General features: G+C 39.6%; 1 protein-coding gene across 3 annotated transcripts in view; it reads right to left on the reverse strand.

Moving 5' to 3' along the window:
• SKAP1 (src kinase associated phosphoprotein 1) overlaps nucleotides 1–21,446 on the reverse strand; it is a 263,107-nt gene that overhangs the window by 50,556 nt on the left and 191,105 nt on the right. For all 3 annotated transcript variants that reach the window (XR_012851700.1, XM_075846614.1, XM_075846615.1), the window contains 4 exons: nucleotides 9,971–10,054; nucleotides 6,187–6,323; nucleotides 6,039–6,102; nucleotides 2,791–2,943 (listed from right to left, as the gene is read on the reverse strand). Coding sequence is in view for 2 of the 3 variants with exons in the window: in XM_075846614.1 (XP_075702729.1) it covers nucleotides 2,791–2,943; nucleotides 6,039–6,102; nucleotides 6,187–6,323; nucleotides 9,971–10,054 (438 nt within the window). In the remaining variant the exon portion in view is untranslated. The remainder of the gene's footprint in view (nucleotides 1–2,790; nucleotides 2,944–6,038; nucleotides 6,103–6,186; nucleotides 6,324–9,970; nucleotides 10,055–21,446) is intronic.

Below are 21,446 nucleotides of genomic sequence, written 5' to 3' on the forward strand. Positions count from 1 at the left end.
TCTGGTGCAATTGGTTTCCATTTGTCACCGTTGTGTAAGGGTTGTGTCGTTTTGAACCCTTACGCAACGGTGACAAACGGAAAACACTTGCACCAGATCCGTCATCATTGAAATCAATGGTGATGCAAACGGAAACCTATAACTTCCGTTTATTTCAGTTTGGATTCCGTTAATGGGTTCCCCTGACGGAAAGCTCAGATGAAAGCTCCCGACGAAGATATGAATGAAGCCTTACCTAATGGTAATGTACAACCGCAAAAAAAATTCAATGCAGCAGATCCACTGATTTGCACAATTATTCAGGAACCCCTCAAAAAACACTACTGGTCTAGTTAGATGAGGGTGCATTGTATGTTTCTCGCTGCTGCCTCTACAAATAAAAGTCATTGGGGCAGATTTACTATTCGAAAAGGCGCCAGAAGGGGAGCCAGAATTCTGATGTACATGCCATGCCCCACATATATTACCTGTTTTAGACACATTTTGTGCCTTGCTCAACAACGGTGTGCGACTTAGTAAAAAAGGGGCATGACTAAGCAAAAAGGGGTGTGGCTTCATAAATGCCACTATGCGCCAAACCTTCCATAAACGAAGTCATCCAAGTGGTGGTATAAGGAAGAGAAAAGTGTAACATGTCTAGCTAGATGCAGCAAATTATCATTCAGTATGCACCACTGTGCTTCTAGACGCAATGGGATCTGTATTAAATCGGTCTTCAGTAAATTCCCTCTAGCGCTGGAGGTTTCCATGTCTGTGTAAATGGTATATATAAAATTACGCATATACAGGAAGTGCATCATATTCGGAGCTCAGTATCAGAGAAATTGAGCTACAGGCCCTAGGTAAATACAGTATCATTATAAGCTGATCAGGATTAATTTATTAAATAAAAAAAATTCTGATGATAGGAACATTCAAAAAAGATTGGTTTCATAGGCACTACAAACATAAAAATATGTATTCTAAGGAAAACCTTATAAATGGACTGCTTTCTACACACTACCAAAAGGTTCCAGTTTTTGCAGCCACTTGCTCCCTTCCCATGTGATCAGGTAAGGTGAAGCTTTAGTGGAGTTTCTTCCTGGCATTGAGCTAAGTGATACTGCCCTCTCCAAATGGAGCAGGCCAGTAAAAGTATCCCAGTCCTGCTGTGCAGCTCCCACAGGGCTTCAAAGTGATCTGTCTCACTTTCTTGCTGCCTTACGGGAAGTCTCTCTAGAGAGCAGGGTTTTTTTTCTTGCTGTAATCGCAGACAGTCTCTGTGCTCATCCACATTTATTGCCATTAATGGCCTCAGTCTTCTAGCTGTATTCCAGCTCATCTCCAAGACGACAGGAGGGCTTGAAAGGTCTCGAGCACAGAAAGAAGGTCAGCTCTGATAGATTAATATACTAAGATAGGAATCCGTCTTACATTTGGTCTTTGTGTAATGCATGCAACCACATCAGAAAGCAGTTGATTAGAATCCCATCACACAATGACTTTTTATGACCACATATTTCAGCGCACATTCTGGTTAAGTCATGACAGTAATCCCAAAGCTGGGTCTTACTGATAACTCCTTATGGGAGAAAAATCTCATGTGCTTTAAGGTGAATCTTTTTGCACTGGAAAAAAACTGTGCACGGAAAACGGAGACAGCCATCTATATATCCCTATATTGGACCAATTTTCAAATTAAGCGCCGCCTGTGAAGGCATCATTTTTCCTGCACCCCCCCCCCTTTTTTTCCATGGATATATGATCTAACTACATTGAAACCTTATTTGCTTCTTTCACCTGTGTCTTACTGTTTCAGTTTTCCTAATTGTACTTTTATATTTATGTTGTACCAGAATTATGGTAGAGAAGATAGCTTTGAAAATAATAGTAATACCTATAATAAGCCACACTCATCACAGCCACTTTAACCAGATTGCCACGTCTTTAACCATATTAATGTTCTTAAACCCTCACATGCTATCATATTGTCCTTGTACCTCTAAATTATCCTGGATCTATGAATTAGAATACATTGGTGTACAGTTTATTGTATATCATTTGTCTATTTGTTGGAGATGTATAAATAAACGAGAATATGAATAGAATATTAATAGCGGTTTACCTAGCACAAACTGCAGTATGTGTGTGCTATTAAAAAGCTGGACATAAGGAGATAGTGGACATTTCAGCCAAAACTGCTCTTTTATATTAGAAAAAAATCTTATTTGTCCCCCTGCTAGCTGCATGCCTTTTTTTGCACCAAGTTGGCGCTGAGAGTCAAGGGAGAAAATACCAACCAGTTCTGGCAGAATGACCAGTGGTGCAGAAACTAGGAGCCTGCGGCACAGCTGTGCACGGACTCTGAACAGTGACAAAGTGGACGGCACTACAGAAAAATCTCGCAGGAGCTGGGTTTTAATGTAGCAATTTGATTCAATTTTCCACTCTATAAAATTACCCATCACCGCTCCTTGCTGTCTAACAGACACCTTCACTCTTAATTTAACAATCTGATCCAATTCTGCCAGGGAAATTGGAAAAATTTATCACCTGTGAAATTTTATTTTTCCTTGGTTGTATCTGTTTTTGTAAAACTTCATTAACGACGATGACTTGCTGAGGAAATAATGTTGTTCTTTTTTTTATCTGCTTGGGACACGAGAAATGGCCCCAGCAGAGACTGTATGCTCATTAGCATAATAAAACAAAGAAGCATACAATGAGTGAAGTCAAATAACCTACAGCTGGAAACAAAACAACATGTGTGGAAAAAGTGTTGCCCACGGCTTTCAATTCGTAACCTCTTACCTGGAACTACTTCATAGATGTCATCATCCTCAGTGGGACTGTATGCCCTGTTCAGAGGTGGCAGGTTTATCATATGAGAGGAATTCAAGCTGTCCACATCATCATAAGACTCCTCATCATCTTCATCATATGGTATGGAGGTTGAAATGATATCTGGGGTAACACAAAACGTGTTCACAAGCAGTGACAATTCTATACACACTAAACTAACCTGCAGTTCTCACATAAAGGCGAACATTTTTTAAAATGGCGCTTTTTTACGGTTGCTGGCATGATATGCGCCAAATTTATCAAAAGGCGCACAACTCTTAAAAAATGTGGCTCTTTTTTGCCTGTTAAACTGGCAGAAAGTCAAGTCTACGCCTGCTAAGAGCAAGCCTAGATTTGCACCAGAAATTTGCGCCTTTGGCCCAGATTTCATTTAATAAATGTGGTGTAAACGAAGTTTCCTTGGGGACTACACCTACTTTTCTGACAGTTTCAAATTTAACTAGAAAAGTTAGTAAATCTGGGCCAATATCTTCATGTTCGGGACTTTCGCTTTTTGATATTCATACATAATCAGGTTTATAAATTTCACTTAGAAGCAATACATCATTGTATATAAAGTGGATGTGCCGCCCATGTCTTTTTTTTCTAGTTTGGCGTATTTGCATATCTGTCCCCTAATTTGTGGGTTTTGCCTTGGTGCCCATACTCCACCCATTTGGCCCAAGTATTTTTAATTATCAGGAGACTGCATAAGGGTATATTCACACAGCGCAGTTTTCGTGAACTTTTTTGGTGCAGTTTTTAAAGCCACAACCAGAAGTGGATTAAAAAAAAAAGAGAAGTAGAATCTTTCCGATATGCCTTTGCTCCCTTTACGATCCACTCCTGGTTGTGGCTTTAAAAACTGCATCAGGAAACTGCATTGTGAATATCCACTATAACCAAAGTGTTTCAACTTATCTGCTCAGTTTGTCCACTGAGACTTCATGTAAAGGTGAGCTTTTTTTGATCTGTTCACTAATTTGTGGTGTTGTGTGGTGGTCTTTGTTGCTGTGGTGCTATACCTGTGGGGGGACGTGGTGCAGCGTTAAGGTGGCTTAGCCTTGCAGAATGGGTGCTGTTGGGCTTCTGAGAAGCTCCCCCTGCAGGTGCAATGTTGCAGCAGCATTGGATGTGATACTGCCCCTAATAGAGTAGGGACCCTCTTAAAAGAGGTCACCGTGAAGTGGGCAGTGGGCTTATACAATTTGATCAAAATGTTAACAAAGGACCTCATGTTCATGCTTATAAATTTTGCTTAGCAGCTATAGATCAAAGTATATAAAGTGGATGTGCGGTCCATGTCTTTTTTTCTGCAGTTTGGCACCACACAAAAATACGTCTACCTTCACCTAACTCAGTTATTCCCAACCCTATTGCCATGGAGGAACCCCGGAACAATGATTCCATTCCATTCCTACCTCAAAAATGCTTGGTGGGGGAACATGTACAGCCTTCTATAGTTCTTCCCTAATACTATATTTTGGCTGAATGTGTTGACCGTTTTGCCAAGCATCTTTGATAAGGCTGAAATTTGTATGTCATCCCTACTGTAAAAGTGACCGTTCTTGCTGATGCTGGGTATTGGGGAGCCATAATTAGGAAACACTGCTCTAACCTGTAAAATTCCTGACGTATCTGTATTGTAAGTCAATATAGGAAGTCCATGTACTTTGATAAAAGCAAACGTAAATTACTCTTAAAGGGACTCTCCGGCCAAAACTAAACTTTCCCACGTGTACCATTATGGTATTCCACGTATCAGTCTCTCACCTGTTATTTTTCTTGCTGCTTCTATCTCTATATATCAGACTGGGATGGTTGCTTAGCGTCAGAGTGAATCCGGCTCGGTGACACGCTTTCTCTTCGAGTCTATGGAGATCTATGTGTCACCCATCACAGGCTTCAGCAGTTCCTGTACCACACTACACGAGGGGGGGGGGGGGAGCAGAAACTTCTATCATCAGCCACCACTGACACTTAGACAGGATCCTGTCACAGGTATAATGTAGAAGAATATAGTGCAGCTTCCCTGTCTGTATACTTATGGTTTCTCAGCTTATTTAGGAGAATATAGAGAGAATCAGATTGTCCACCAGCATGCAGAAATGGTATGGTCTTTAGCTGGTCATGTGATGCTGTGCTGAAGCATCATGGGATTGATAGTGAAGCAGAGAGGAAGAGAAAGCTGGGGAAATCTGAGAATCAAGATGGAGGCTTTTTCTAAGAACCGACAAGGCAGCAGTTCAAAAAGTAAATAGAGTATATATAAAAAGTGTAGTGTGGTATACAGTCAGGTGGGGAAAGCAGACATGGAAAGTTGCGTTACCACTGGTGACCTTTTTTAATAGGAATTTATGTCACGTAACAGTCACATCTCAGTTCTGAGATGGTACATGTTTGACATATTTTGTTCTTTTAAAATGAAACATAGCTTATAGCAACAATACAAAACATCTCTGCTAAAAAAAACAATCCCACAAAAAGAACTCTTTCAGGCCACGTTCACACGGCAGTATTTTGGTCAGTATTTAGCATCAGTATTTGTAACCCAAAACCAGAAGTGGGTCCAAAACATGGAAAAACGTACATTTCTTTCCATTATACTTTTCTCTTTTAATGCTTCACTCCGTTTTTGCTTTCAAGTACTGAATCAAAATACTGTGGTGTGAAAGTGGTCTTGCATATTAGGCGCCAATACCGGAAAAATGAGGACAGTCGCCACTTTGCCTCATATGGTGCAATAACTTTGATGTGCGAGCTGTGAGAAATGGGTTGGACACACTTTGTACACAATGAAATAGTGTTGTAGCCGTCTCAGTCCTATATTCATATGTAGAATTTACTACTAAAAATATAGCAATGCTTGGATCAACAATTCATTTCTCAAGACATGACTTTGAGCGAGGATGTCTCTTCCTTCCTTAGGCCTGGGCAGCCGCAACATTTCTTGCAGTATCAGTCTGTGGCTGCCACTTGGTTTCAACCTTTTTCTTCAAATCACAGTACTGCCCCTATCACATTCGACCCGACCCACCTTAACATATTCTAACTAGAGGAGAGGTCAGCACACTCATCCATTGCTGCCGTGAACAGATGATGAACTGTTTGAACAGTCACCATCTAATTAAAAAAAGGAGAAGTGGCAAGAGAAGTAATTTGGGTCATTTGTGTTCTGATACAATTATTAAGGTTACAGTGTAGTAAACTATACTCACCTTTAACCATAAACTGTATTTGTTCCACCCAGTCCCTGGCTTCTCCTGGACTGGTAGCTGTAAACTGTTAATATAATAGTTACAACATAAATCTTAATAAATTTGTGTTGATTACAGTTTATTTACTTGCTAGGACGCTGGACATTACCTCATAACTGCGATTGCCGGGAGAGACAAGCTCAAAGCAGGAATCTCGCCGAAAGTCTTTGCGGATATTAGAAACCAGCTGGGCACCACAGTCTTTGATCAGGACACCACCCTTGGGAACTTTTCTTGCAAAAAAATCTGCGAACAATTACTTTGACTGAAATATCTTTTATCCCAAAAAACCAACAACAACCGGAATTGCTTTTCACATTACAAGTACCACAAGCAGCAGCTCTGTTGGTGGGTGGACGATGCTACAAAAGAAAATGTTAACTGTCCTGGGCAGCATTTTGTGACATGAACCAATGTTAGAAAATACACGGTCATGTATGCCAGCACAAGGTATGAGGGAAACATTCTCATAGGCAATGACTAAGAATATTTCCCCTCTTTCTTGTGTTGGGAGCTGTTCCCAATTTTTTTTATTTTGAAAGAATAAGAGAAAAGATTTTTAGAACACAAGATTAAATAGTTACAAAAGGACGGTCAGTTTTCTGTCTGTTTTAACACACACCAATGCTAAACTTCTTTTCTTAGGACTCTGCGTTGAGTTGTTCCTCTGTCAATCCTCCTGGAAATGTATTAATAAACTGACAACTAGGATTTACCACCACCCACCCGCCTTTTGTTTGGGTGTCTCTCTACACACTCTGATTAGACAGTGGCAGACTGTGTAGGGGAGATAGTTAACTTCTCTGTGGGGACCCTAAAGTCCACTACTTACCCGTATTGCAGATGAAAAACACACATTGAAGTCTATGGAGAGTGAATAAAATGCAGATGCATCCGTATTTGGTCCATACAGTATGCGATCTGTATTGCAGCCATATGTCATCAGTATTGCATCCATTTTTCAAAGGGGCTGTCTTATGTAATTTAATTATCATCCTAAAAGACAGCCCATCAGCATTATGGATCTGTAATACTGATGCAATACCGATGAAATACTGATGCAATAGCATCTGCAATAATTCCGTATTGTGGATCTGTATTAGGTCCCATGAACACGACCGTATTTTTGATCCGTAATTACAGACCCATTCATTTCTATGGGCTACGGACACCTTTGCGTACTTTTACGGATGGGTGTCCGTTCCATAAAACATAGAACATGTCCTTTTCTTGTTCGTAATTACAGCACGGACTCCCCATAGAAGCCTATGGGCGCTTCCGTAATTACAGACGGCCACGGATGTGCACTTGTAGCTGTCCGTAATTACGGAAGCATTGCTAGGCCACCCCATGTTTGCAGCTGTTGCACATCATTTGTGTTTTTCTTCTTTTTGCGGACCTGTATATACGGGTGCACTACGGATGCACTAAGGACTGCATTTGCAGATACTTTACCGTATATGCGGATAAGTTGCGGATGACCGGATCCGTATCATCCGATACAGATGGATGAAAATACGGTCGTGTGCGTGGGGCCTTAGGGATGTTTACCGATATGCTTGTGTGAAATAGGTCTTAGACTATGTTCACACGGCATATATGTTACAAGCTGAAAAATACGAGACCGATTTCAAAAGAAAACAGCCTCTAAATCCAGGCGTTTTACAAGCGTATTTGAAGCATTTTTAAAGACATTATTTCAGAGCAGTATTTTTAAGCAAATGGGAAAGACTTCAATGGAAAAAATCAGCTGGTAAAACACTACAAGTGATGTTTATAAAGCGTATTTTTACGCAGTGCTTTTAAATTCAGTGGCGTAAAAATAAGCTTCGTACAAGCTACACAGTAGATTTCCCGTTGAAATCCAGGGTTAGCTGTTTGCACGTGTATTTCGGTGCGTAGTAAGAGATTTACATGCCGAAATACGCCTGAAAATATGCCATGTGAACATGGCCTAAAGCATGATCATTTAACGATGTTCAACTAGCAGAATGAAAAAAATCACATATTACATAACCAGTAAAAAATGCAATGCATTATTTAGAGGTCACACCACTGATTTGTAACATTTACAAAGCAAGTATTTTTCTCCGCTTTTGAGTCAATTTTTTTTACTATTATCACATCATAAATTCACAGACGTCTGGGGGATACACATACTATTTAAGATCATGGCCACAATACAGATCAAAGACTATGAATAAATGTACAAAATTATAAAAACATGGAAGAATCACAGAGAAAAAAAGCTAGAAAAGTAAAAACTATATTCACACACTGCTTCGGTATGAGAAATTTACATATATTTATATATGTAGTCAAAAGATATTTATGCATAGTTTTTTATATAGATCCCACTAAGGGCTCGTCCACACGTAGCGTAATTGCTGCATATTTTCCGTCCATAATTGCGGACGAAAAATATGCAGCAGAATACAGTGGCAGCAAAGTGGGTGAGATCTAACAAATCTCATCCACACGCTGCGTAAAATTTCTGAGCAGAACTTAACCTATGGTGCATATTTTTCGTACCGCAGCATGTAAATTCCTGCTGCGGAAAGTGGACTGAATTGCTGCGTTTTTCAGAGGAGATGTCACCATCTCCTAGCATTGAGAAACACCCGCACCATTTTCTGCAGTAAAAAACGCAGGAAATGGTGCGGTTTTTCCGCAGCGGAATGCCTGCTAGTTTTAACTGGATTTCTGTAGAAATTTTTTGCGCCAATTCCATTACATGTGGACAAGCCTTTAAAGGAAACCTCTTATCTACATTATGATGCCCTCATAGACACCTTGATTTTAGCAATGTGTCACTTATTTGCTGAAGTGAAGCCGTTTGAGAACTTACATCCAGAGCACCGCCAGAGAAGTCCGGAGTATTCATAAGCTGCTGCTCCCTCTGCCCACTCATTCCTGATGGACAGATTTCTCCCTATGCACAGTGGCGGTGCTCCGCATGCAAGTTCTCCAAAACGGCTTCACTTCCGCAAATAAGCCACAGACACCCTCAGTGAGGACAGCATAATGTAGATGACAGGAGGTTCCCTTTAAGTGCTCCATACAAATCTCCTGTTACCAGATACCAGTTATAAATACCTATTGTGGTTTTATTATGCGCCAGTCTATAATATATGCCATACTACCCTGTATTCAACAACTAAAGCATCACGTGCATTCTGTATCAACCATAAATATACACACACTGCTTATAAAAGATATGCAGTGAATTCCAGATTCTGTTTGAGCTTAGGTTGAATCCTGATATGGGGATAGTCTTATAATGTGGATTTTTATATGCAGGACACAAAGTTACTGCTTCCTTGCAGTAAAAATAAAAATATTTTACCAGTTCAGAAATTTCCATTGATAACTATAGATATTGCATATTGAAAGGCTATGTACGTCTTTGACATGTTTTTTGTTTTTTAAAAATTGTGCATCAGTGTGATTGATGCAACTTCCTAAATACATTTTCTTAAAAATTATTTTCACTTTTTGAGACACAGCTGCTTTGAATTCTGTATACAGAGCAGCTGTATCTTACACTGAATCCGTCAGGTCTGCGGGACTGACGGGTTCAGTGTCAGCGGATGCTGCGTGTCTTTGACACGCAGGATCGAGCTGTTAACGATCACAACTTAGATGTGATGGATAAGAAGTAGATCCTATTTCACTGAACCCATCAGTCCCGTGGACCTGACAGATTCAGATCTTAGCGAACGATACAGCTGCTCTGTATACAGAATACAAAGAAGCTGTATCTCAAAAAGTAATAATCCTTTTTAAATGTATTTAGGAAGTTGCACCAACTGCACAATTTTATTTTAAAAAAAACAAAACGATGTCAAAGGTGACTATAGCCTTTAAGTTTCCAAATTCGCAGGCCCACTTACCTTTCTCGCTAGAGAAGTAACAAAAACTTATGTTGGTAAGAACACACCACCTTTTCTGCCATTCTGACCCGAAGAAGCCATGATCTAAGGAAAAAATAAATAAAATGGGCAGATTTTTTTCAGAAGGGCTAGACAAGAGTTAACCGTTGGGGTGGTGGGTAGGCGCAATTGTAAAATGGCCCTTATTTTTGACAACTAGAGCAGACACAAATGTTTGATCGCAAGAAATTAGTTTACAGCTCTAATTTTTATTCAGTGCTGGCTAATTCCAGGACGCAGAGTCATTATTTATTTGACAAAGTTGTTTGAAAAAAAAGAGACTAAGGCCTTATTCACACGACAGTGAAAAACGGCTGTGTGATGGCCGTCCTTTTAACGGCTTTCACATGGCCGTTTTCAGAACAATTATGTTCTAAGGGTGTACTCACACGGCCGTTTTTTTTAACGGCCCGTGAATAATGGCCGTCAAAAAATAGGACATGTCCTATTTTTGTCCGTTTTAACGGCCTAATGGCCCCCATAGAAGTCAATGGATCTGTTTTTAACGGCTGTCAATACATGTAACAACCGATAAAAACGGATCTGTTACATGGGGATTGGCAAGGGAACTACTAGTTCCCTTGCTGGCTATCGTTGGTATACTCACTGTTGCAACGCTGTCCTCTTCAGGTGTGGTCACTCGTCTTCACGGGTTTGAAGGCGCCTCGGTGACGTCATCGCACCGTCGCGCTGTTTTGCCAGATCCCGTGCAGACGAGTGACCACACCTGAAGGAGACGAGAGATGGCGCAGCATCCGTGAGTATTTATGGCATTGTTGTATTGAGTATGTAAAGAAAAAAGATAGGAGGGAACCTCCAGCTCACCTTAGGGCAGTGAATGAATTTGGTGCCCTTGTTGCGCCAGGATCCCCGTGTCGGCACACGTCAGTAGAGACACAAAAGACAGTAGATGTGATCCAGCGCAGGGAAAAATAAGTCCAATTTCCAGGTAAGTTAAAATGGAAACTCGTTCCAATTTTATTGATATGACGTAAAAAACATCAGGAGACTTGGCTCCTGCAGAGGAAAGGTGAATGAATGGAGAAAAGGTAGGTGTGTGGAGCCTACGCGTTTCAGACGATCTCCTCGTCCTTAATCATGGCTGAAGAATAAGTGATTTGACTGTTGGGGTGAGAACTTATATCCGGTTTGATACAGGTGTATTAAATTGCGGTTCAGGAGACTGGAGGTGGAACGCAACCGCGTGACCAGTCTCACGTCGTGTCCTATCCTCCGTCAAACCCAGATATCTGTGACTCACAGCACCAGGACCCGGGATGAAATCGTGGTAAGTATATATGTGGCTATCTTATATATTTATTAATAGCAATCAGCTACATCTATTTTGATCTTTGAAAAACGGGAGGGTTACGACGTAAATATAAAAGGAACAAAATTATATGTATGTTTGGGCTCGACCGGATATAAGCTCTAGATGACAAACACCCCATTCATCAAAATACAGTTTGGTGTGAAAAAGGATAGTGTGAATGCACCCTAGGTGCGAAAAATCTAAAAGAAATAAAATGTGACTAGCACTGGCGTATATATCTCCATGCATTTAAACTTTTGTTTTGACATCGAAGTAGTGTAGTGTACCCAAAGTACAACAAATCAAATTTGACAGTTTACGGTTGTTAGTTTACTACTACCTATACAATAAGAGTGTATGGACTGTATTGACCCTCTGGCACCAGAAATAATGGCCATATATTGTGGTATGGACGAATCTCACAACATTTACTACCCCTTGAGCTTGTTTGTTAATTAAAGGCAAAAAACCTTTTTATTGATATATAATACAACTCATAGGTATACAGGGAAAAACTACCGCTCATACGAATATGTTTATATACTTATCAAATAAGGGGTTCAGGCTTCAAAATTGAACATTTACTTTGCTATTAATTTGATATTTTTCTGTAACGAAACAATGTTCATAGTAACAAATTAAAACAAAGCTGGCCAGGACTATAGTGTCCCTTCCCATGTTGGAATTATATTCGCATTTTAATACGAGGGAAAGCCGTCGGGGTAAAACTAGGCACGCTGACCCCGACACTAGGAAATCCTTGGATGAAAACTCGGAAGTTTATTATCCAACAAGTTCTGGATTGTTGATATTTTTGATCGAACTTTATGTTTATTTTATTGAAACTAAGCCAATAATTTACAAGATGGAGGTTGTAAAAGAAATGATCTAATAATAAAACATAAGTTCCTTCCTCAAATTGAGTCCATGAGGGTGCCTTGTTTTTAGACGAAAAATCCAAAAAGCCTCCCTGCCCAACGTTTTATGTTTCAAATTACCACCCCGTTTCGGTGTATATACCTTTTCAATAGCATAGCATTTCAGTGAGTCTGTGGACCTGTTATGGTGTTGGATAAAATGTTTCGCTGCATTCGATGTATTTACAATATTAGGGTTTCTAATATAACTCAAATGTTCTAAAAACCTCTGTTTAAATTTTCGATTGGTGCAGCCTATGTACTTCAGATTACATGAAGTACACTCCAACACATAGATCACAGACTCACTGTTGCAATTAATATAATTCTTGATGAAAAAATTGTAAGTATCTGTTGAGTCCGAAAAGCTTTTTCTAGGGGAAACATAGGAACAGGTTTTACAGGGATGTGTGCCACATTTGAAAAATCCCCTTTGTTCCAACCACGAGCTTTTATGTATATCTGGTCGTAGCATCGATGGAGCCACAACATTGCCTATCGTGGGAGCTTTCCGGGAAACTATTCTACATCCTTCTTTTAAGATATTGTCAAGAATTTGGTCGTCCTTGAGAATAGGTAAATGTTTGAGGATAATATTCTTTATTAATGAGAATTGATTACTATATTGAAGAATAATAGCCGGTTTATTTGAATCCAATGTTGGGTATTTCTTTTTGTTAGTGAGCATGTCCTCCCTGTTTTTTTTGGAAGTTATCCTGGATGCTCTTTCAAGTATCCAGTTAGGATATCCCCTATTGCGTAACCTTTTGGAGATTGTATTTTGTTCCGCAAGAAAATTCGCCTCCGTATTGCAGTTACGTCTAGCCCTATATAGTTCACCCACGGGAATGGAGGTAACTGTTTGTCTAGGGTGATTACTCTTCGCGTGCAGAATAGTATTCCCCGAAACGGGTTTGCGATGTGTTTTTGTTTGAATTATTTCTCCCTCAATCCCTGCCAAATCTAAATCCAAGAAAATGGTGTTGTTAGGATGAAAAGTATGGGTGAATCTAAGATTGGCATCGTTGGAGTTGAGGTAATTTATAAAGAAAGAAATGTCTGAGATTCGTCCCTTCCAAATAAATAGCAGGTCGTCAATATAACGACCATACCAATAAATATGTATATTGAAAATATTTTTATCAGAAAAAATATATCGTTCCTCCCACCAAGCCATCACTAAATTCGCCAGAGAGGGTGAAAATCTTGCCCCCATCGAGACACCCTTAAGTTGGAGATAAAATTTATGGTTGAATGTAAAAAAATTATGTTGCATCAAAAAAAGTGAGACATCTAGAATATACAATTGAAGCTCATGACTATATGGGCTATATTTGTGCAGATGGTATTCCAATACTTCATGTGCTATAGTATGTGGTATATTAGTATATAATGAGATGACATCACAGTTAAGCCAAACAAAATCCTGAGACCATAATTCATTCTCAAAGGATCTGAGAACATCTTGAGTGTCTCTGAGGAAACCTGGAGTCTTCGTTGCTAAGGGTTGCAAAAGGGAGTCCACCCATTCCGAAAATCTCTCTAGGAGTGACCCTATACCGGATACAATGGGTCTCATTGGCGGAGGATTCAGGTTCTTGTGCACTTTCGGGAGAGCATGTAAGATTGGAATAGTCGGAAAGTCCACATCAATGTATGACGACTGTTTGGAGGTAAGAAGGCCCTTATCCAGACCCTCTTGTATTAATTTTTTCATTTTTATCTGAAAGTTACTGGTGGGATTATGATCCAAGATCTTATAAGTGTCATTATCAGATAACATAGTGGTGACTTCTGCGATGTATGCATCTCTATTCATGATTACAATGCTTCCCCCTTTGTCCGATTTTTTAATAACGAGATCCTTGTTGTCCTCTAGAGACTTAAGTGCTAGAAATGAATCCTTGGACAGATTTTTGGGAAATTTCGTAGTTACAGTGGAGTCTGCAAGAAGTTGCAGATCTTTTTCCACAGCCATTTGAAATCTGTCCATTGATTCAATTCTTGATTCTAGTGGATAGAACTTGGGGTTACTAGTTTTCAATTCCGTGGAAATATTGACCTCCTGAGACTGGGATTCTAGGCTCAAACTCTCCAGATCTATAAGTGTTCTCAATTCATCAAATCGATAAAATTTGGGGTTTTGAGCCTTAATAGATGTTTTTTCTATCCCAGAATCTTGGCTGTCTGTAATCTGGTTCCATATTGTGGGTGAAATGTCTCTTGATAGTGAGGTCTCTGACAAATTTGTTAATGTCTTTAAGTGTGTTGAAGGAATCAAAATTGCACGCGAGGGCAAAATTAAGACCAAGGGAGAGCACTTTTTCTTGTGCTGAGGTCAGAACAGTAGATGACAAGTTGATGACACTGAGTAAAGGTGTTATAATCTCCGATGTCTCAGGCGACGACCTTGGTCCTGCTCTGAATGGTTTGTGTTTTCTCCCCCCTCTTCGACCCCGTTTTTTGAGGCCTTGAATTGATTTCTGTCTCTGACTTGTGGTCTTGAACTTGAGTCCTCACTGTCAGAAGTTGTCGCTGACTCCAGTTCCATGGAACTGAAACTGACCCTGGAGGCATTAATGTCTCTGTTCTTTCCAAAGTTCCGTTTTTTCAAAATGGACTTGAATTTATTCGATGTTCTGTCCTCTCTAGTCCAAGAATACACTTCATTATTAGCATAATCCTTAGAATCTCGGAGAAATTTTTTCTTCTTAACTTCCGCTAGTGATTGATTGATCTTGTTGATATATTGGGAAGTACGAGATTCAAGCATTGAAAAGTCAGGTGAGCTGGAGGCTGCATTGATCTGTGTCTCTACTATTTGGATATCTTTTTCCAAGCTGGTGAGCTTTAACACTTCTTCTTTAGTAATGAGTTCCATAAGTTTGAGGGAACAGTCAGTTAGTGTTTGATTCCAGTTGGTAAAAAACTCATCTGAATACTTGAAAGAAGGATTCTTCCTGATACGCAAGCCTCGGGGAATCATTTTTTTAGATATATAGTTGTTAAGGGTTGTTAAATCCCACCACACTTTTGCTTCCTGGATTTTGAGTTTTTCAACTTGGTGGAAAAGGTTATTCAGACTGTGATTATTCTCCCCCACATCATCCAAATTGCCGAACACTTGGGCCGCCATGTCCACTCTGCTTAATGGTACTTCGTGTCCCATTGTTCGATGCATGGTGTTACTATATAGTAGCGTAATAATGTCAATGTTATGTCACGTATTAAAAAACACACTTGATATTTTCAGACCAAATGAATTAGATCTCCATAAGCAGATTTATCCAAAATATACAGATAGAGGCTTACAACATCCACCTTTCGACGGAAAATGAATAAACACTTCCTATGCATGCATGTGTAATCCAAAAATGGCCCTAATGAGGGCAAGGTGAGCACGTAAGGCAAAACCGATGACCGGAATAGAGAAAAAAGATAGGAGGGAACCTCCAGCTCACCTTAGGGCAGTGAATGAATTTGGTGCCCTTGTTGCGCCAGGATCCCCGTGTCGGCACACGTCAGTAGAGACACAAAAGACAGTAGATGTGATCCAGCGCAGGGAAAAATAAGTCCAATTTCCAGGTAAGTTAAAATGGAAACTCGTTCCAATTTTATTGATATGACGTAAAAAACATCAGGAGACTTGGCTCCTGCAGAGGAAAGGTGAATGAATGGAGAAAAGGTAGGTGTGTGGAGCCTACGCGTTTCAGACGATCTCCTCGTCCTTAATCATGGCTGAAGAATAAGTGATTTGACTGTTGGGGTGAGAACTTATATCCGGTTTGATACAGGTGTATTAAATTGCGGTTCAGGAGACTGGAGGTGGAACGCAACCGCGTGACCAGTCTCACGTCGTGTCCTATCCTCCGTCAAACCCAGATATCTGTGACTCACAGCACCAGGACCCGGGATGAAATCGTGGTAAGTATATATGTGGCTATCTTATATATTTATTAATAGCAATCAGCTACATCTATTTTGATCTTTGAAAAACGGGAGGGTTACGACGTAAATATAAAAGGAACAAAATTATATGTATGTTTGGGCTCGACCGGATATAAGCTCTAGATGACAAACACCCCATTCATCAAAATACAGTTTGGTGTGAAAAAGGATAGTGTGAATGCACCCTAGGTGCGAAAAATCTAAAAGAAATAAAATGTGACTAGCACTGGCGTATATATCTCCATGCATTTAAACTTTTGTTTTGACATCGAAGTAGTGTAGTGTACCCAAAGTACAACAAATCAAATTTGACAGTTTACGGTTGTTAGTTTACTACTACCTATACAATAAGAGTGTATGGACTGTATTGACCCTCTGGCACCAGAAATAATGGCCATATATTGTGGTATGGACGAATCTCACAACATTTACTACCCCTTGAGCTTGTTTGTTAATTAAAGGCAAAAAACCTTTTTATTGATATATAATACAACTCATAGGTATACAGGGAAAAACTACCGCTCATACGAATATGTTTATATACTTATCAAATAAGGGGTTCAGGCTTCAAAATTGAACATTTACTTTGCTATTAATTTGATATTTTTCTGTAACGAAACAATGTTCATAGTAACAAATTAAAACAAAGCTGGCCAGGACTATAGTGTCCCTTCCCATGTTGGAATTATATTCGCATTTTAATACGAGGGAAAGCCGTCGGGGTAAAACTAGGCACGCTGACCCCGACACTAGGAAATCCTTGGATGAAAACTCGGAAGTTTATTATCCAACAAGTTCTGGATTGTTGATATTTTTGATCGAACTTTATGTTTATTTTATTGAAACTAAGCCAATAATTTACAAGATGGAGGTTGTAAAAGAAATGATCTAATAATAAAACATAAGTTCCTTCCTCAAATTGAGTCCATGAGGGTGCCTTGTTTTTAGACGAAAAATCCAAAAAGCCTCCCTGCCCAACGTTTTATGTTTCAAATTACCACCCCGTTTCGGTGTATATACCTTTTCAATAGCATAGCATTTCAGTGAGTCTGTGGACCTGTTATGGTGTTGGATAAAATGTTTCGCTGCATTCGATGTATTTACAATATTAGGGTTTCTAATATAACTCAAATGTTCTAAAAACCTCTGTTTAAATTTTCGATTGGTGCAGCCTATGTACTTCAGATTACATGAAGTACACTCCAACACATAGATCACAGACTCACTGTTGCAATTAATATAATTCTTGATGAAAAAATTGTAAGTATCTGTTGAGTCCGAAAAGCTTTTTCTAGGGGAAACATAGGAACAGGTTTTACAGGGATGTGTGCCACATTTGAAAAATCCCCTTTGTTCCAACCACGAGCTTTTATGTATATCTGGTCGTAGCATCGATGGAGCCACAACATTGCCTATCGTGGGAGCTTTCCGGGAAACTATTCTACATCCTTCTTTTAAGATATTGTCAAGAATTTGGTCGTCCTTGAGAATAGGTAAATGTTTGAGGATAATATTCTTTATTAATGAGAATTGATTACTATATTGAAGAATAATAGCCGGTTTATTTGAATCCAATGTTGGGTATTTCTTTTTGTTAGTGAGCATGTCCTCCCTGTTTTTTTTGGAAGTTATCCTGGATGCTCTTTCAAGTATCCAGTTAGGATATCCCCTATTGCGTAACCTTTTGGAGATTGTATTTTGTTCCGCAAGAAAATTCGCCTCCGTATTGCAGTTACGTCTAGCCCTATATAGTTCACCCACGGGAATGGAGGTAACTGTTTGTCTAGGGTGATTACTCTTCGCGTGCAGAATAGTATTCCCCGAAACGGGTTTGCGATGTGTTTTTGTTTGAATTATTTCTCCCTCAATCCCTGCCAAATCTAAATCCAAGAAAATGGTGTTGTTAGGATGAAAAGTATGGGTGAATCTAAGATTGGCATCGTTGGAGTTGAGGTAATTTATAAAGAAAGAAATGTCTGAGATTCGTCCCTTCCAAATAAATAGCAGGTCGTCAATATAACGACCATACCAATAAATATGTATATTGAAAATATTTTTATCAGAAAAAATATATCGTTCCTCCCACCAAGCCATCACTAAATTCGCCAGAGAGGGTGAAAATCTTGCCCCCATCGAGACACCCTTAAGTTGGAGATAAAATTTATGGTTGAATGTAAAAAAATTATGTTGCATCAAAAAAAGTGAGACATCTAGAATATACAATTGAAGCTCATGACTATATGGGCTATATTTGTGCAGATGGTATTCCAATACTTCATGTGCTATAGTATGTGGTATATTAGTATATAATGAGATGACATCACAGTTAAGCCAAACAAAATCCTGAGACCATAATTCATTCTCAAAGGATCTGAGAACATCTTGAGTGTCTCTGAGGAAACCTGGAGTCTTCGTTGCTAAGGGTTGCAAAAGGGAGTCCACCCATTCCGAAAATCTCTCTAGGAGTGACCCTATACCGGATACAATGGGTCTCATTGGCGGAGGATTCAGGTTCTTGTGCACTTTCGGGAGAGCATGTAAGATTGGAATAGTCGGAAAGTCCACATCAATGTATGACGACTGTTTGGAGGTAAGAAGGCCCTTATCCAGACCCTCTTGTATTAATTTTTTCATTTTTATCTGAAAGTTACTGGTGGGATTATGATCCAAGATCTTATAAGTGTCATTATCAGATAACATAGTGGTGACTTCTGCGATGTATGCATCTCTATTCATGATTACAATGCTTCCCCCTTTGTCCGATTTTTTAATAACGAGATCCTTGTTGTCCTCTAGAGACTTAAGTGCTAGAAATGAATCCTTGGACAGATTTTTGGGAAATTTCGTAGTTACAGTGGAGTCTGCAAGAAGTTGCAGATCTTTTTCCACAGCCATTTGAAATCTGTCCATTGATTCAATTCTTGATTCTAGTGGATAGAACTTGGGGTTACTAGTTTTCAATTCCGTGGAAATATTGACCTCCTGAGACTGGGATTCTAGGCTCAAACTCTCCAGATCTATAAGTGTTCTCAATTCATCAAATCGATAAAATTTGGGGTTTTGAGCCTTAATAGATGTTTTTTCTATCCCAGAATCTTGGCTGTCTGAATCTGGTTCCATATTGTGGGTGAAATGTCTCTTGATAGTGAGGTCTCTGACAAATTTGTTAATGTCTTTAAGTGTGTTGAAGGGATCAAAATTGCACGCGAGGGCAAAATTAAGACCAAGGGAGAGCACTTTTTCTTGTGCTGAGGTCAGAACAGTAGATGACAAGTTGATGACACTGAGTAAAGGTGTTATAATCTCCGATGTCTCAGGCGACGACCTTGGTCCTGCTCTGAATGGTTTGTGTTTTCTCCCCCCTCTTCGACCCCGTTTTTTGAGGCCTTGAATTGATTTCTGTCTCTGACTTGTGGTCTTGAACTTGAGTCCTCACTGTCAGAAGTTGTCGCTGACTCCAGTTCCATGGAACTGAAACTGACCCTGGAGGCATTAATGTCTCTGTTCTTTCCAAAGTTCCGTTTTTTCAAAATGGACTTGAATTTATTCGATGTTCTGTCCTCTCTAGTCCAAGAATACACTTCATTATTAGCATAATCCTTAGAATCTCGGAGAAATTTTTTCTTCTTAACTTCCGCTAGTGATTGATTGATCTTGTTGATATATTGGGAAGTACGAGATTCAAGCATTGAAAAGTCAGGTGAGCTGGAGGCTGCATTGATCTGTGTCTCTACTATTTGGATATCTTTTTCCAAGCTGGTGAGCTTTAACACTTCTTCTTTAGTAATGAGTTCCATAAGTTTGAGGGAACAGTCAGTTAGTGTTTGATTCCAGTTGGTAAAAAACTCATCTGAATACTTGAAAGAAGGATTCTTCCTGATACGCAAGCCTCGGGGAATCATTTTTTTAGATATATAGTTGTTAAGGGTTGTTAAATCCCACCACACTTTTGCTTCCTGGATTTTGAGTTTTTCAACTTGGTGGAAAAGGTTATTCAGACTGTGATTATTCTCCCCCACATCATCCAAATTGCCGAACACTTGGGCCGCCATGTCCACTCTGCTTAATGGTACTTCGTGTCCCATTGTTCGATGCATGGTGTTACTATATAGTAGCGTAATAATGTCAATGTTATGTCACGTATTAAAAAACACACTTGATATTTTCAGACCAAATGAATTAGATCTCCATAAGCAGATTTATCCAAAATATACAGATAGAGGCTTACAACATCCACCTTTCGACGGAAAATGAATAAACACTTCCTATGCATGCATGTGTAATCCAAAAATGGCCCTAATGAGGGCAAGGTGAGCACGTAAGGCAAAACCGATGACCGGAATAGAGAAAAAAGATAGGAGGGAACCTCCAGCTCACCTTAGGGCAGTGAATGAATTTGGTGCCCTTGTTGCGCCAGGATCCCCGTGTCGGCACACGTCAGTAGAGACACAAAAGACAGTAGATGTGATCCAGCGCAGGGAAAAATAAGTCCAATTTCCAGGTAAGTTAAAATGGAAACTCGTTCCAATTTTATTGATATGACGTAAAAAACATCAGGAGACTTGGCTCCTGCAGAGGAAAGGTGAATGAATGGAGAAAAGGTAGGTGTGTGGAGCCTACGCGTTTCAGACGATCTCCTCGTCCTTAATCATGGCTGAAGAATAAGTGATTTGACTGTTGGGGTGAGAACTTATATCCGGTTTGATACAGGTGTATTAAATTGCGGTTCAGGAGACTGGAGGTGGAACGCAACCGCGTGACCAGTCTCACGTCGTGTCCTATCCTCCGTCAAACCCAGATATCTGTGACTCACAGCACCAGGACCCGGGATGAAATCGTGGTAAGTATATATGTGGCTATCTTATATATTTATTAATAGCAATCAGCTACATCTATTTTGATCTTTGAAAAACGGGAGGGTTACGACGTAAATATAAAAGGAACAAAATTATATGTATGTTTGGGCTCGACCGGATATAAGCTCTAGATGACAAACACCCCATTCATCAAAATACAGTTTGGTGTGAAAAACCCCTTATTTGATAAGTATATAAACATATTCGTATGAGCGGTAGTTTTTCCCTGTATACCTATGAGTTGTATTATATATCAATAAAAAGGTTTTTTGCCTTTAATTAACAAACAAGCTCAAGGGGTAGTAAATGTTGTGAGATTCGTCCATACCACAATATATGGCCATTATTTCTGGTGCCAGAGGGTCAATACAGTCCATACACTCTTATTGTATAGGTAGTAGTAA

The sequence above is a fragment of the Rhinoderma darwinii genome, chromosome 13 (assembly GCF_050947455.1).
Source record: "Rhinoderma darwinii isolate aRhiDar2 chromosome 13, aRhiDar2.hap1, whole genome shotgun sequence".
NCBI lineage: Eukaryota > Metazoa > Chordata > Amphibia > Anura > Rhinodermatidae > Rhinoderma > Rhinoderma darwinii.